This window comes from Schistocerca cancellata, chromosome 2, assembly GCF_023864275.1.
Source record: "Schistocerca cancellata isolate TAMUIC-IGC-003103 chromosome 2, iqSchCanc2.1, whole genome shotgun sequence".
Taxonomy (NCBI): domain Eukaryota; kingdom Metazoa; phylum Arthropoda; class Insecta; order Orthoptera; family Acrididae; genus Schistocerca; species Schistocerca cancellata.
The window spans coordinates 754,493,468-754,508,656 of NC_064627.1; the positions used below are offsets into that span (position 1 = coordinate 754,493,468).

General features: G+C 37.3%; 1 protein-coding gene across 1 annotated transcript in view; it reads left to right on the forward strand.

Moving 5' to 3' along the window:
* The first annotated feature begins 2,611 nt into the window (after positions 1–2,611).
* The window catches only part of LOC126162578 (serine-threonine kinase receptor-associated protein), a 70,084-nt gene continuing 57,506 nt past the window's right edge, over positions 2,612–15,189 (forward strand). Inside the window, exon 1 of the mRNA XM_049919173.1 lies at positions 2,612–2,800. Coding sequence (XP_049775130.1) covers positions 2,686–2,800 — 115 coding nt within the window. The 5' untranslated portion in view covers positions 2,612–2,685. The remainder of the gene's footprint in view (positions 2,801–15,189) is intronic.

The window sequence follows — 15,189 nt, forward strand, 5'->3', positions numbered from 1 at the left end:
GAATACAGTACAATATATTTCACTACCTTTTTAATCTTACATGCATTTGCATAAAGAATTATACTGGATGATAGCGAAAAATGCACATCATTATATTTCAGTCTAATTCTATATTATCAGAGCGCAAAAACAAGAAATAAAAGTTTACAAGTGTGTACTGTTTGCTTGTACATTAATATCACACCTAAATTATAAAACAGAGAAACAAAATGTGTATCAAATTGTAAAGCATTGTTATGTGTCCGAATTTTATCCATAATGAATGCAGCTGAATGATAACGACTACCGGTCACAACAGAAGGTTTCGGGCTTCTGCCGGTCTTCATTTGGATTACCATCATTTAGATGTTCCTATACTCAGTGTTGGAGATTACTGTTTAAATAAAAAACAAATATTGTGATGATGACTGAGTAGACACAACTGAAACAACTGGAAGTGACTAAGTGAAATGTGTTGAAAAATGCTGTAGTACTTACGTATAGTGGGAGTATCCATAGCATTCCTACATTACATTTATCACATTTTTTGCAAATATATTTCGATTTCTTGCGATGTAACTGTGTATTAGACACTGTGGTAATTACTGGTACTTCCATATTATGCTGTTTATGCAGTAATGGCACTTGAGGTGTTTGCAGAGTTCAGAAGCGCAACCCCTCACAACATCCAACTTGCTTACATTGGATAACAAAAGTTATGGTCAAAGAGCTTGGATCTAAGATGTGCAAAAATAAAAAAATATCCACTACAGTGTCCAACAGGCACAATATTTCGGCGACATGTATGATACACTGGGAGAAACTCAAGAATCACATGTGCAGAAATGTTTCACACATAAAAGCATGACAGCTATTACACATTATGAAAATGAAATTGTTACATAATTGTGGATCACAACTCGTAATGTGCCACTACGTTATAATAGGCATAATATGGAAGTACCAATAACTACCATGGTGACTAATATACGCTTCCAGTGTAAAAAACTGAAATATATTTATAGAAAAATGTGATACATACAATGTGGAAAAGATAAGGATACTGCAGCTATATGTAAGTGCTACAATATTTTTCAACACATCTCGCCACTTCCAATTGGTTCAGTTGTGTCTATTTAGTTATAATCACATTATTTGTTTTTTTATTTAAACAGTGATCTCTGACATTGAGTACGAAAAATTGTAAATGAATGTAAACCACCTGAAGACAGGCACAAGACCAAAACCATTTATTTGTTAAATACAATCACCTTCTGCAGTCACCAGTAGCGGTTATTATTCTACACTGTATTGTTACGTATATTAGTTATGTGTTCTGAGGGACATTTATTAATATTATGATGAAGAATATATCGTACTGTTAGTATAGTATTACTGTGTTCTGCAGTCTATTTTAGTAATTGCTAAATGTAGTACTGGTGAAACTAGGGAGTATACACTGTCGCTGTGGCCACAAATATTAGCAGTACTGGTAATGTTTTAGTGACTGTAATTACTAACTGTGGTGAATTAACCTTAGTGCAATAGAACATTATGGGATGATAATGGTTAGTCACAGGTAGATTTCTAGTTATATATTTTTTCTGTGATGAGAAGTCAAATTAATTTTTAATTATTTTTCATTGTCATTTTATTGACCCCAACTAATTTCCAAATTTTTCACTTTATAATTTAAAGAAAATTAGTTAGTTATGTGTTCCATCAATCGTATTGGCGATAAATGTTTTGATGTGAAAAGTGTCAACAGAACAAACATAGGACACATATTACAAAAAAGTACAAAGTATCTTTGCAGCTACAGGCTGGCTATTTACAGATTGTTCTTATAAATAAATAAATATCTCTGTTCAAGAGTTACTCTGTGATATAGAAGCTTGTGGCCATATAAAAACAGTTGTTTCATTGATCCAGTATTTATGTCACTTTGTTATAGGACAGAGAGGTCTTTCTGTGTGTGTGTGTGGGGGGGGGAGGGGGGGGTGAGGGGGGGGGGGGAAGGTGCAATCCCAAGTTTTCAGTACTTGTGGAAGATTACATACACCCCGTTTACACGGAGCTCCCAAAATAGGATTTCGTTATCCGAGTCCATAATACCACTTCTAGCTGGTCATATAAATGGTTTCAAGATCGAATTTGCAAATCCGCCTCTAGTTGCTGGCTTTCCAATTCGTCTTTCTCTCCAATGTAAACGCATCCTGTTTTGAAACACACTTGCGCTGTCATGTTTCATTTTGGTTTTAAAAATTTTGGATTAGTATGGACGGAGCGGCTTTTTGTATAGTGCAGGATTTGTAGTAATGTAAGACTAAAGCTGTTTACACCTCATCTAATTGAAGAGATTGGGCGATTGCGCTGACTAAATCAGAAGCTGTAATAGCTGTTTTCCGGGCGCCATATTTAACTGGGCTAGCTAATCCGCTTCAGACCTTAACATATAAACACGACAGCGAAAAACGGATTTCTAAATTCGGATTTCGTGTTTCAGAAGATGTATCGCATATTCGCATGTAAACGCAGTGATAAATATTTCCTCACGAAATATCGATAATAGCGAGCATACGTTTAATCGATACAGAAGTCGATCACGTTATTGCACTTTCGATTAGAGCAGCAGTCTCATCCGAAAACGACTACGTATGCCACGGACGAAACACGAGGGTAGTGTGTATAAACGGTTTTGAGAAAATGGCTAATTTGAGACAGACTCCTTTGACTTGCAGTGGACATACTAGACCAGTAGTGCATTTAGCTTTTAGTGATATAACGGAATGTGGATACTTTTTAATATCGGCTTGCAAAGGTATGTCGCGCTCTGTTGTCTGTTGCTTAAATACTGACCTAGTTTCCATGGCCTATTTAATCTCGTTAAATCACATTTGTGTATGTTCGTTTGTGTTAATGTTTCGCTTGTGTGCATAGTGAAATCAGTTAAAAAAGATATGTCTTTGTTATAAGCTGCTGTGATTTAAAGCGTAAGAGTGAAGCTTTGTTGTGTAGCAAGTCAGCCTTGATCTAATTCAGTGTAAATAACCTTCACCGACTGGTCGACTAGAAGGCCTTCATCATTTGAACAGTGGGCCTTTTCTTTACAGCTTTATGGAATTCCTTCCCATTTACATAAATTATCCAAATATATGAAGTCTGACAGCGAAAGCCGGGGGAAACTCGTAATTGCTTAGCTTATGTGAATTATGTGAGGAATGATTTTTCGACCTTATTGTAATTAACTGTTTTCCGCAGTTTTCGTGTGCAAGTTACGACAAGGGAGGTATCATCAAGAAATTGTGCTTATCACATCCAAAGTTTTCACAATAACACCTCTACAGCAAGGCCTACTGCAAATTTTTTTTTCTCGTAGTTATTAGTAGGAAGGAATATGGTTCTCGGGTCTCCGGATAGGTTCAGTAGGATCGTGGTTCCATCAGTTTTAAATGTTAATGATACAAATTGGTTTTTAAGTAAACATAGCGTCCGCCTAAGCAATTGTATACCAATGAAAATAATCTTTCAAATTGAGTATATATCAGTAGGAAATAAACTGCCCAAGTGATGTGATTTATATAGTGTTAGTTTTAATTAGTAATGATGTAAGCTGAATTTCTGTAGGAATACGTACACCCTTGCGATAACGAGATATTTCGTTGTGGATGGAGTCGTGACAGCTGGACACCTATTAAACTGAGAGTGAAATGTTGTCTTAATGTACATCTGGCCTAGTCTCACGTTTCAAGTACATGAATTATAACAACATTTTAAAGTTGCTTTGGAAAGCTTCTTGTAGCTCTGAAACTTGTTTGATGAACATGTTAAATAGAATATTTAAGATAAGGCAGAGATAGATAATGGTTCCTGTGTGGTAGGCTTGTTACTTCTACAGTGTAGTAGATTTGAGAAGTGTGCGGATGATTTTAGAATTGGTGATTACAGATACACATGTTAGATCACAGAGGGGCTATGCAACCATAGTAATATGGTATCTTATGCACTATACACAATAGCAGATTGCTGTTCAGAGATCAGATGTTTAATTCACATTCATTTGGTGGGTGCATTTGTGTTGATCATATTGGAATTCATAAATTTTCCAGTAATGACAATGCCTCATGTAACGATTTTTACAAATCATTTGTGAATTGTACTAACAAACTTTGACATGGGGCCCCCCACTTAAATCTGGGTTGTGGTGACAAAACAATCTGTAATATATCCTTATGTCTAGGTTAGATTGGAAGGTGATAGTTTGGGTGATTAAAGGGAATCTACTTTCTTGCCAGAATGTGATATTTGCTTGGTTAGTTAATGTTTAACAATATCTGTGAACTCTTTACACTTCGGGTATGACAGTTTTGCTGTGAGTTAGTGAAATGAACGAATATGGGCTGGAGGGGGGGGGGGAGATTATGGTATCAGATTGACTTATAGCTCAGCCAAATGTTTACATACATGCCATATTTAATGCATTTTCCCATTATTAAAGTGCCTGTCACCATAAACTAAAACTGCAAGGTAAATTCAGAAAACTTGTTTCAGGTAACAGACAATCCAGTGGTGAGCATTTTAATATTTATTATGTGTGTATATCATACATAAACCACGAAAACTGCAAGGGCAGTCACTACGTTTAAAATTTTCTTCAGTTCATTGAACTTAGTTTTTCATCCCTTTGTTTAGCTAAGTTCTGTAAATCTGATTTTTATCAGTTTAGTATCATAACGAGTTAAAAGTTTAAAAAAAAAAGTGTTATGTAAAGAATTATTAGGCACTTAGCTTCTGAACTATTTTCTGACCCATGATAAAAATGTTCATAATTCGACCGAATGTTGTGTTTTAGCCAGAAACCAAGCAACAAATTGTTGAATATGGCAGGACTTTCCTTCTATTCAAGATAATATAATGGCTGCACTATATAGCCCCAGTAGTTCCTGGGTATCAGAGCAAAACAACTCTGCTAAACCAACACTGTCCACATTGAGAATATGTTGTCAACCTTAAACATTTCAGTATAGTGTTAAATGTGGCACAAAGCTTTCCTCGTCTGAGATATGAGGTATGGGTTACTTACTACAAATGGAGTTGTGCCTCAAGCTAGATAGATGGTTTTGCATTAACTCTGCAAATACAGGTTATTCCTGTCATAGAATGCAGAACATTGGCGACATGTGTAGGAAAGGCTCTCTAAGAATGACGATGCTTGCCAATTATTCAACGTATGTGAGTTTGTTGCAGTGGTTGGAACATCTAACATATGCAAATGCTATAGACATTAAGTAACTGCAGCATATGGTGTGCTTAACTCAGTGACTTTTTAATGACAATGATACGGTCCATTTAGTATTTCGGTTAAGTCTTAGATCAGCAAATTTTATCCTTGCTGGTGTCTTTCTTGTTTCAATCGTCTGTACATACAGTTTTTCACTCTGCCACTAGGATGATAGTTTGTGAATGTGCCATTCAAGGCTTCTATGACCAAGCATTGGACAGTGTTGCTTAAACTACACAGAACACTTGTTGGGGAAGATGTTGACTGTTGGTGGAACCAGACAGGGCATAGACTCAAGAGTATCAGTTTTTTAGTTTTACCTTTTTTAAAAGATTTGTTTTATAATGAATATTTTGAGTAATATGATGATATATGGAACTCCATGCTATCTATTGTGACAAACCTGACTGTTGAAGACCAAAGAATGGAACACTGTGTCTGATGAATTAAAAGGTTTCTACGTTTTGTTACATGTGGTAAGCACATATAGCTGCAACATTACACTTATTTCTGAAAAATCTTGAGACTCTGCTCACCATCAGCATGAGAGCAGTGTAGTTACCTTCCTGGATTTGTGCGCGAGTGCTCGCACGCGTGCGCCCCCCCCCCCCCCCCCCTCCCACACACACACACACCTTTTGCGGTAATTAACTGTGTTCATCCATAGTGCTAATGAGGACTTGTACATATTTTTGACATTTCTGACCTGACACAAGAAGAGCAAGGTCAGTTAGGAATAGGTTTCTGCATGGATTGGTCCATTTGACAGGACATTCTGTGTGCATTTTGAGCTGCACCTGGGATACTGACAAGTCATAAGAAAAAGACTAGTTTTATTGCTTACATTGTCAGTATTTCATTCAAAATTTAAAGAATCTTCGTAAAGCATGGTTACAAGCTCTCCTTTTATGTGGCATTCTCCTCTGTGATCTGGTGACGACAGTTGGCTCACCCATGGTTAATGCTACTGTAAAAGTCGGTAGTCGGTGAGCATTCTAGACACAGGGCAGTGTTACAGGGGCTGTCAACTTCTACAATACTAATAAACATCAGAGATCTGCTTATAACCACAGTGGGGTATATGTTGTGGCACTGGTCATGATAAAATCATGAGAGCTTTGGAGAAAAGGCATAAGTACTCTTTTGCATTTTTCAACCCACCCCGTGACATGTTTTTTGTCACCTTTCAGCATTGTGTGCTGTATCCATGTACTAAAGCTAGAATGTTGCTTGGCATCTGCGTGCTCTGATTACCACATGGAGCACCTTTCTGTAATCATCCACAGTCAGCTCATCTGAATATTGTGAAGTGTTAAACTGATATAGTATGGAGTTTCAGTAATGTCATCTACCACTACAGACAGAAGCTTCAGAAACATCCCCTGTATGTTACTACCTTGTGTCCCACATTTGGCTTCCTTACTGTCAGCAGAAGATTTGTATCGTCTCTGAATGTTAGTAAAGCTGTGTGTTTCCCCTGTGTAGCACTTATTCTTCTGGACCTATCTTTCACATCTGTCATTGTTTCTTTTTATTCGTAATGTGAAAGTGAATCCTTGATAACAAACTTTTTTTACCCCTACATAGGTTTTGTTGATATTGTAAATAATTTAAGTGTCTGTACTTTATCTCCATTTCTTTATAGGGTTTTCAGCAATTTCTTCCATTTCACATTTTTAATACGCTTCTCTAGGTCCTCAAATCCTATACAAAATGTCGAAAAAGTATTACATGTTTTGAGAAGTGATAGCATTAGCCAAAATAAGAAAAAAAATGCCCAGTACACAAGGGCTGTTAAAATGCATGCCTTAGGAGATATGAACACTTGTTCATCTTCATTACTGTGAAACGCATCTCTTCTACTGCAAGCTCTTTCCTATTATGAACAACTTGCACAGTGCAATAAACAAATGAGAACACAGTTCTCTGTTACTGTTCACGGATACAGCATACAGTAAACGTCTGTTCTTGGTGTTACCGTAAACCATATTCTCAGTTCGTGGAAAATGTAGTGTATATGTTAGCTCAACTGGAACCCATTCATGTTTTGATAAGTTTCTGAAATACTTCTACATTATAGTTTTATCTACACTCGTGCAGCAAAGTGGTAGCCTAATATTCCACTCCGGTATTGGCAGACATGATGATCTGTTCTGGGCTGGCAAATGGAAGCAGGTGTTGACTCCTTGCGTAGAAGCAGATTGCGTTAGAAGCTCTGTTGTGTCTCAGTAACAGAATCTGCTCATTTGTATATGGCAATCTGTAGGTTGTTGGTAATAGCAAAGTGCTTGCAATAGCAGAGCAGTGTTTAATAGTAGTAAAGATGAAAAAGTGCTCTTGGCTCTATAGGTATGCATTGTAGAGCCCATGTTTTCTGGACTTTTTCTTGTTTTCTTCCATACTACCATCTCTCAAAATATGGAATACTTTTTAAAATACCCTGTATGTTGTGTTTTTATGATCTTCTTTCTGTTATGTGCAGGATCAAAATTATTTGCCTTTTGTAAGGCAAACTTACATTTATCCTAAACCTTTTAAGCTTTTCTTTTTGTTCTTGACTCTTGTGGATAAAATATTTTTGCTGTATCTGACACATGGCAGCATTTTGAAAACCGCTTCTGGCATGGGAAATGACGCACCGGACTTTAGAGTGCCTTTGTGAGGGAATGTGTTTATTGACTCTTTACTGAATATTGAACGAACTTCTTGTCCGTATAGGCAACTCAGGACTTCAACATTTATTTGAACATCTTGCAACCACAAAGTCTTGATGCATGATGGATTACAAAAAGATAACTAAAATTAATTACAATACTTAACAGTAATGTTAGGTGTAAGAGACCATGTTATACAATAGCAGTGATCCATTCTAGTCAACTCACCATTTGACTGATTTACCTTTCAACAAACTCGCACCAGTACATGTCACCATATGACTTTACTGATGTGTAGGGAGAAGGAAACTGAGGTGGTTGTTTACAACTACTACAGCAGCCACAGTTTGTGTAACGTAGTATAAGTAAAGCCCTCTGCATTACAAAAATAACTAACCCACTTTCATTCCAATGTAGTAGTTTAAGCCTTTTTAAAATAAATAAAGCCAGCAAGTATTTTTGCCTATCACCTTAAAATACATCAAGAAATGCCAATTTACAGTGTTGCAATAGGCACCACAACAACAAACAGTCTGAAAGTGAGCTTTCGACCAACAAGGCCTTCATTGAAAATAAACAACATACACACACACTCACGCAGATACAACTCACACATACATGACCAGTCTCTGGTAGCCGAAGCCAGAATGTAAATAGAACCTGTAGGTAACAATAAAATGGAAGATAAAAATAACAAATACATTTGCTTGCTGTACTGTGGCAGCTGTAGCACAAAAATAGCCTCAGGTTTTGAAAAACATTATGTAAAGGTTTCCTTTTCAACTACAAACAACCTTGGATATGTTTTGTCTAATTATGTTGATAAAAGTACAATGCGAATCAGGTGTGTCCAGGATGGAATTTCCAGATTGTGATTTCTATTAGGAGGGACAGACAGGTAGAAAATTTGAGATCGGGTTTGGTGAGAGTGTATCTTTGTATAGCTGGGATATAGTTCAGAGATCCAACTTGAGAATGGCAGATTCATGGACCTACTGGAGGAGAGAGTTACACTGCCATCTGAGGTCATCTTGTGTTCACCTGCTCAATGAGCAAGAATTGATAAAGTGAAGCAGGTTTTGGGAACTCTTTGGTGGTCTCCTGCTTTGAGGCAGGACCCAGAAGGAAACTAATATGGAAGTTTTGACCTGACATAACATTAGTATGTGAAAATGTAACTTTTTGTCAGTGGACTGTCTTATCTTCCATTAAGTTGGTACTATCCAACATTATATCAGTTTTACCATCAAATAAGTAAAACACCATTCGGCTATTAGTCTTATGGTCTAGATATGATGATTTATTATATTGTTCTTTGCAAGTATCACACTTGGATCTACACCATACGTTACATAAGAAATTTATGTCAATAGAGGACGTCTGTGTGTTTTTATTAAATCTGTTTGATTAAATTAAACAAGTCATATTGATATTCAGTATTTTACTACAATGTTAACAAATCTTCATAAAAACAATATATATGAACTTTTTGTATTTCTTTTATATTAATTACTTAATTTGTCACTTAATTATTATGATATGAGCAACTATGCTAGATTTTAGCTTGGATGAGTTTCATATTGATGTGAAACTAAATTTTATCAAGGTGATCTTAAAAAGAAATATAATGTGATGTAATAATTCTGTATAGGACAGCTGTCAGAACATGTGAATGATCTTCTGCATAAGATTTAGTGCACCACTAATATATGAACAAACACATTGTAAATCAGCATTTCCTGATTTTTTTTTTAAGGTGATAGTCAAATATACTTGCTGACTTTATTTATTATGAAAGGCTTAAAATATTATATTGGAATGAAAGGTGGTTAGTTATTTTTGTAATGCAGAGGGCATTACTTATACAGGATGCAAACTGAGGCTGCCATAGTTGTTGTAAACAACCACCTCAGTTTCATTCTACCTATACACCAGTAAAGTCATATGATAACATATAGCTGGTGTGATTTTCTTGGATGGTCTGTTGACTAGATTGGATCATTTCTGTTGTATAACATGGTCTTTTTTATTTATTTCTTATGTAAACTGATTTTAATTCTGTAATTTCTTTGTATTTTAGCACTGAAGATGCCTATTTATAGCCAAAATATGGATATCCAAGAATAATAAAAACAATGGTTTTGCAACAAATTGCTGGGTTCCTATCCTTCATTAGTTTGACTTTATTGGCTTATCAGCAAGTTATTTTAGTGTTATTAGTTGTTGCTGATTTGTTTTCAGTTTTGAGATTGTTAGTCCATGTTGTTGATGGTTTCAAATTTTCCCCATTTGGTACTAGGAATGGACCATGTGACTAAATTTACTGCTCGTTTGTTATTGCTATGATGGACAATTATATGGCTGTTACAGTTAAATTTCTCCATTATACAGCCTTTTGGTGGTGTGTGTGTGTGTGTGTGTGTGTGTGTGTGTGTGTGTGTGTGTGTGTGTGTGTGTGTGAGAGAGAGAGAGAGAGAGAGAGAGAGAGAGAGAGAGAGAGAGAGAGGTGGCAGCAGTGTGGGAAATTTATGAAATGAAATGAATCAAAGTAGTTGCTTCTTGAACCAGGGCCGAGTATTGCCATATTTAAAATGGAAAATAATAATACCAACATCATTCATAACTTTGCAGAGGGGATTTTCCAAACAAAACAAACAAAATTTTCACCCTAACAATAACTCAAACTACATTAACGAACTTCCCTCCCTTCTTCCCATAAATTTAACTAACGGACATGTATCCTTTTCCAAAAGCATCAAAAAAGACAACAGTTGTCAGGAAATCTCTTCCTTCAGTAGTACTTATCACCAGGAGACCATACAGGAGAAGAAGAGTGCCTCTTCCCACTCCCTGTAATGGATTCCACCCCCTCCCTCCCCCACTTCATATAGCTTTAGTACAAGTTCCCCCCATTGCATAACCTTTGCTCTCTACACTATGGTTCCATGTTAAATGTCAATAACCCCTAGTACCTGAATGAAGAAAAAGAATCTGAAACAATGATGGAACCCTCTGCAATGTAATTCTCCAATTAATCTTAAAAACCACATCAGAAAACACACACACACACACACACACACACACACACACACACACACGCCCACCCAAACTCTTTGCCTTCCCAAATGTAGACTCATAAATTTCCACAACTACCCCAGGCACTCCCAAAGACCACGTTATAGTTATAAAATCGAAACAAACCTCACGAGAAAAAGAAAACCACCCTAAGACAGTTGTATCACTAACACCCATTTCGTGGTAACAAAACCAAGCTGACAAGCACTAGCACCAATAATAAGTTAACAAAACAACATACTGTACGAGCAGCACAGAATTTTCAAACCAGGAACTCTTTGTGTTGGAGAAGGGCTTTAGTTGGTTGGTGAATGGTGTTGAAATGGGGGCGGAGTAAGGCAGGAATGGGTTTTCTGTAATGGTTATCTTAGTGTGTGTGTGTGTGTGTGGGGGGGGGGGGGGGGTTGCCAGCCTAGATTTATTTCTCAGTTGACTTTGAGTGTTTTTTTAAAAGAGTATAGTATGTTTATGTATGTTCGAGATGTGGGTATTTATGGTGTTTCTTGATCAGAACTTGAAGCCCATATTTAGTAGTTTATAGTGATGAGTATCATGGAATGTCATTTTGCTCTGTTTGTGTTTTGATAATACCTAGTTCTGTTGGTTGTCGTTTGTTCATGTTGTTGGCTTTGTTTGAGAATTATGGGTTAAGTGAAATTTTTGGTAGCAGCTTTTTTCAGGTTTCTGTTATTGTGGTTTCATTGATTGCTGAGGTTTTTGTATGGTCGGTTTTTGTATTAGTATTTGTTGTGGTATGTATTTGTTGTTATGATTGGTGTGTGCTTAGTTTGTTCTTTCCCAGTACACCTTAATTCTCGCAATTGTCATTTTAGTTCTGTGTTATTTCTGCAGTTAAAAATTTTTCATGTTGTTTGTTTCTGTTTGAGTAATGTGTGATGCCATGGTTGCAGCTATCAGCATCTTGATGTCACGGATCAAAGCTGATGTTGGTACTGCAGTCTTTGGTATCCATTATTCATGATATCTTACCTGTATTCCTTTTTTCTTACTCATTGCTAGCCCAGCTCCTGTAATACACCTGTTTGATTTTGTATTAATAACCCTGTACTGTACTGACATGATAAGAAGCCCTTCAAGTGCAGTGTCCAGGTTCTCCATCCACCCATTTTTTTTGGAACCAGCCCAATGCAAATCTTCTAAGAACTCAGTGAAATGATGAAAGACACAGTATGCCCCACCTCAGTGCAACCACAGCTTGGAAGTCTTATTGTCTGCATATCTGGAGAGTAACTGCAGATCTTCCTGTCCCACATCAAATGCAGTTTAGTTTATGCCAGGTGCTACAAAGAAGTATGCAATACAGGTTAGTTAGATTTCAACTCTGAGTAAGCTTTGGTGGGATGAAGACAGCCACTCCAATTTTCAGGCAGCCTCAAGATTGACAGCAGTGGGTGACAATCTTATGGTATTTTCGGTATTTTCAGTCATGTTTTCAGTCATATTGTGTAATATTGCTGGATTATGTTGTGTGTTGTGTGTGTGTGTGTGTGTGTGTGTGTGTGTGTGTGTGTGTGTGATTTTTTTACATCCTTTGAAACACATGGACCACTGAACTAGTTGCTTAGAATGCAAAGTCAAGAACTACAAACTTCATTTTTCTCATTTTTGAAGTACAGAGAAATGGATGCACTGTTGCCTTATCATTGACCCAATGCTACCCTTGTATTTCATCCTGAACCACAAATGTAATGTAAAGTTTTCTGCAAAATTCAGCTAGGGCTATGCACTCAGTTTCATCAAGTTATGCTTCTTTGTCCTTCAAAAACTTGCTTTGGATTTTAGAAACATAGTGGTGACATTTCAGATTTTCTAAGTTATCAGTTAAAGATTCAAATTACTCTTCCAGAGTGTTAACCACTGTTATCATTTCAGCCTTGTTGGTTGTGACCCACTGTTTGAAGGTAACATTGTTGGGCATTTCCTCCTCAGATTTGTTAAATTCAAGAGCGATTTCTTTATCAGGGGATTTATCACACAAATTCATCATGCAGTCATAACTTTTAGTGACGCAGACCATAAAATCTAGTAACTCTTTGTAGTTAACATCATTGAGTCTTGCACCTGCAACCAAAAGTTTGACATTTTGATGATATAAATAAATACGCATGGAGTTGTTCCTGTGGAGCCAACCAAAATACACCACTTAATGTGAAGGTCACAAAACGTTGACCTTCCAATTTAGCATTCAGGGTGAGCCTTTTTTATAGCTGCGTAAAGTTCATTTAAATTTGACAGTACTAGTCGTTTCAGCTTTGTTACTTTAACTCCATTATTAACTATGCTTTTGCTATCTTTGCTACCTGGGCGGATTCTACTGTTTTCATTGTCTTCAAAAAACTGCTGGATCTTTGCAGTTGTTCCTTCACTTATAGCTACTCCTTACTTATTTCATAAAACTGGTAGAATGCCTTTCTCCATCACTAATTTCAGGTTAGTCTAACTAAACGATCAGAAACTTTGAACTCGTGAACTGCACTGGTGTCCAAAATTAAAGCAACAAATGGAAATTTTGCAAAATGGGTTTATTTTGCCTCAAAACAATATAAACAGGCGATAGTAAAGTAGAAACAATGTAAAAAAAAAATAATCACATAAACAACTGCAACACGCGCCCTAATGGTAGACAAAAATGTTCTTTTCCAACATTGCGGATTTGCATGCACTTCCCAACAATGGGTTCATGTGCTCAGTATGGGTGTTGACCACCTATGGCAGCAATACAGTTCCGACGAAGACGGTGCATGCTTTGAATGCATGTTGAGGCAGTTATACTCATTCTTCCTGCAGAGCTGTTCGCAAGTCTTGGAGAGTGGTTGGTGGTTGCAACTCGTGTCCCAACTGCATCCCAGACGTGTTCCATTTGATTCACATCAGAAGAGCAAGCAGGCCACACAATCCGTGCAGTATCTTCTGTCTCCTTAGAAACATAAACCATCTGTGCTTGGTGATGTGGAGTATTATTGTCCATCAATACGAAGTCTGAGCCCAGAGTACCTCGGAACAGCCACAGATGTGGTCCAAAGATCTCATCACAATACCTGTCAGCAGTTAAAACTTGTTGGTTCATCTGTACAGTTTCATTAAGAGGTGTTAGAGTGCTCAACATAATCCCTGCCCGCACCATTAGGTATCCTCCTCGATATTGGTTTCTTTCCACAGTGTTCGGATTCTGAAATTGTGTTCCACGTTCCCTGCAGATGAGAATCCATCGAGAATCAGTCTGGGTGAAATGAGTACTCATCTGTGAAAGGAATGTTAACCCACTGTTCGACCCAGGAGCCCTGTTGAAGACTCCGCTCTAAAAATTTCCTTCTGTGAAGATGCATTGGAGGTACACATACAGCAGGTCTCTGACAATTAAAGCCACTCTGCCAAAACCTTTGTACACTGTTTGTCACGATACACTGCGTTCAGTGAATGCTGTGAGGTCAGATGCCAGTAGCCATGCAGTGCTAAGGAGGTACTGTCTTGTCTTTAAGCCAAATAACGGTCCTCTCTTTCAGAAGTCACAAGTGGTTGGCCCTGCTGTGGTATTTGGGATACAGTCTTGGCCTCTACAAGCTGTCGTCACATCCAAGAAACAACAGAATGATTCACATTAAGCCAGTGGGCAACATTAATTTGTGACTGACTGTCCTGTTTCTTTTTTCCTAGGCCCTCCACCACAGAGTGTTTGATAGGCATCTTCATGCATCATGCTGCTCTGTCTGTGGTGACTGTGTACACAGTGATTGTGGACATGGGACTAAACAACAAGCACCAGCCCGTTTGATAGGTGCCATGATGTCATCGTTGGCATGGTTGTCTGTTGCCCGGAATGCCATATTCCATGCGGAACATGATCGTACAGATATTTGTTGACAGTTTCTATGATTACATCGTGAATGAGACACAGTACAGGGGAAAATCAGTTGTTGCTTTAATTTTGGACACAAGTGTATTTTTTCTCTTGGCCATGAATTAGGAAGCAAACTTAAAATTTTAACTTTTTCGTCTTTGTGTCACTGAACACTTACTTTTTAGTTTCTTGATAAACTCAAATATTCAGTGTGGGATGACTCTGGAGGTAGGTTTTCTTCTTTTTTGTAAATGCTGTTGATATCTGCATTATTAAAGCACAATTCTAACAATTTTTCTAATTTTGTCTTAAATTCATTGCACATTGCTTTCAATAGCTGC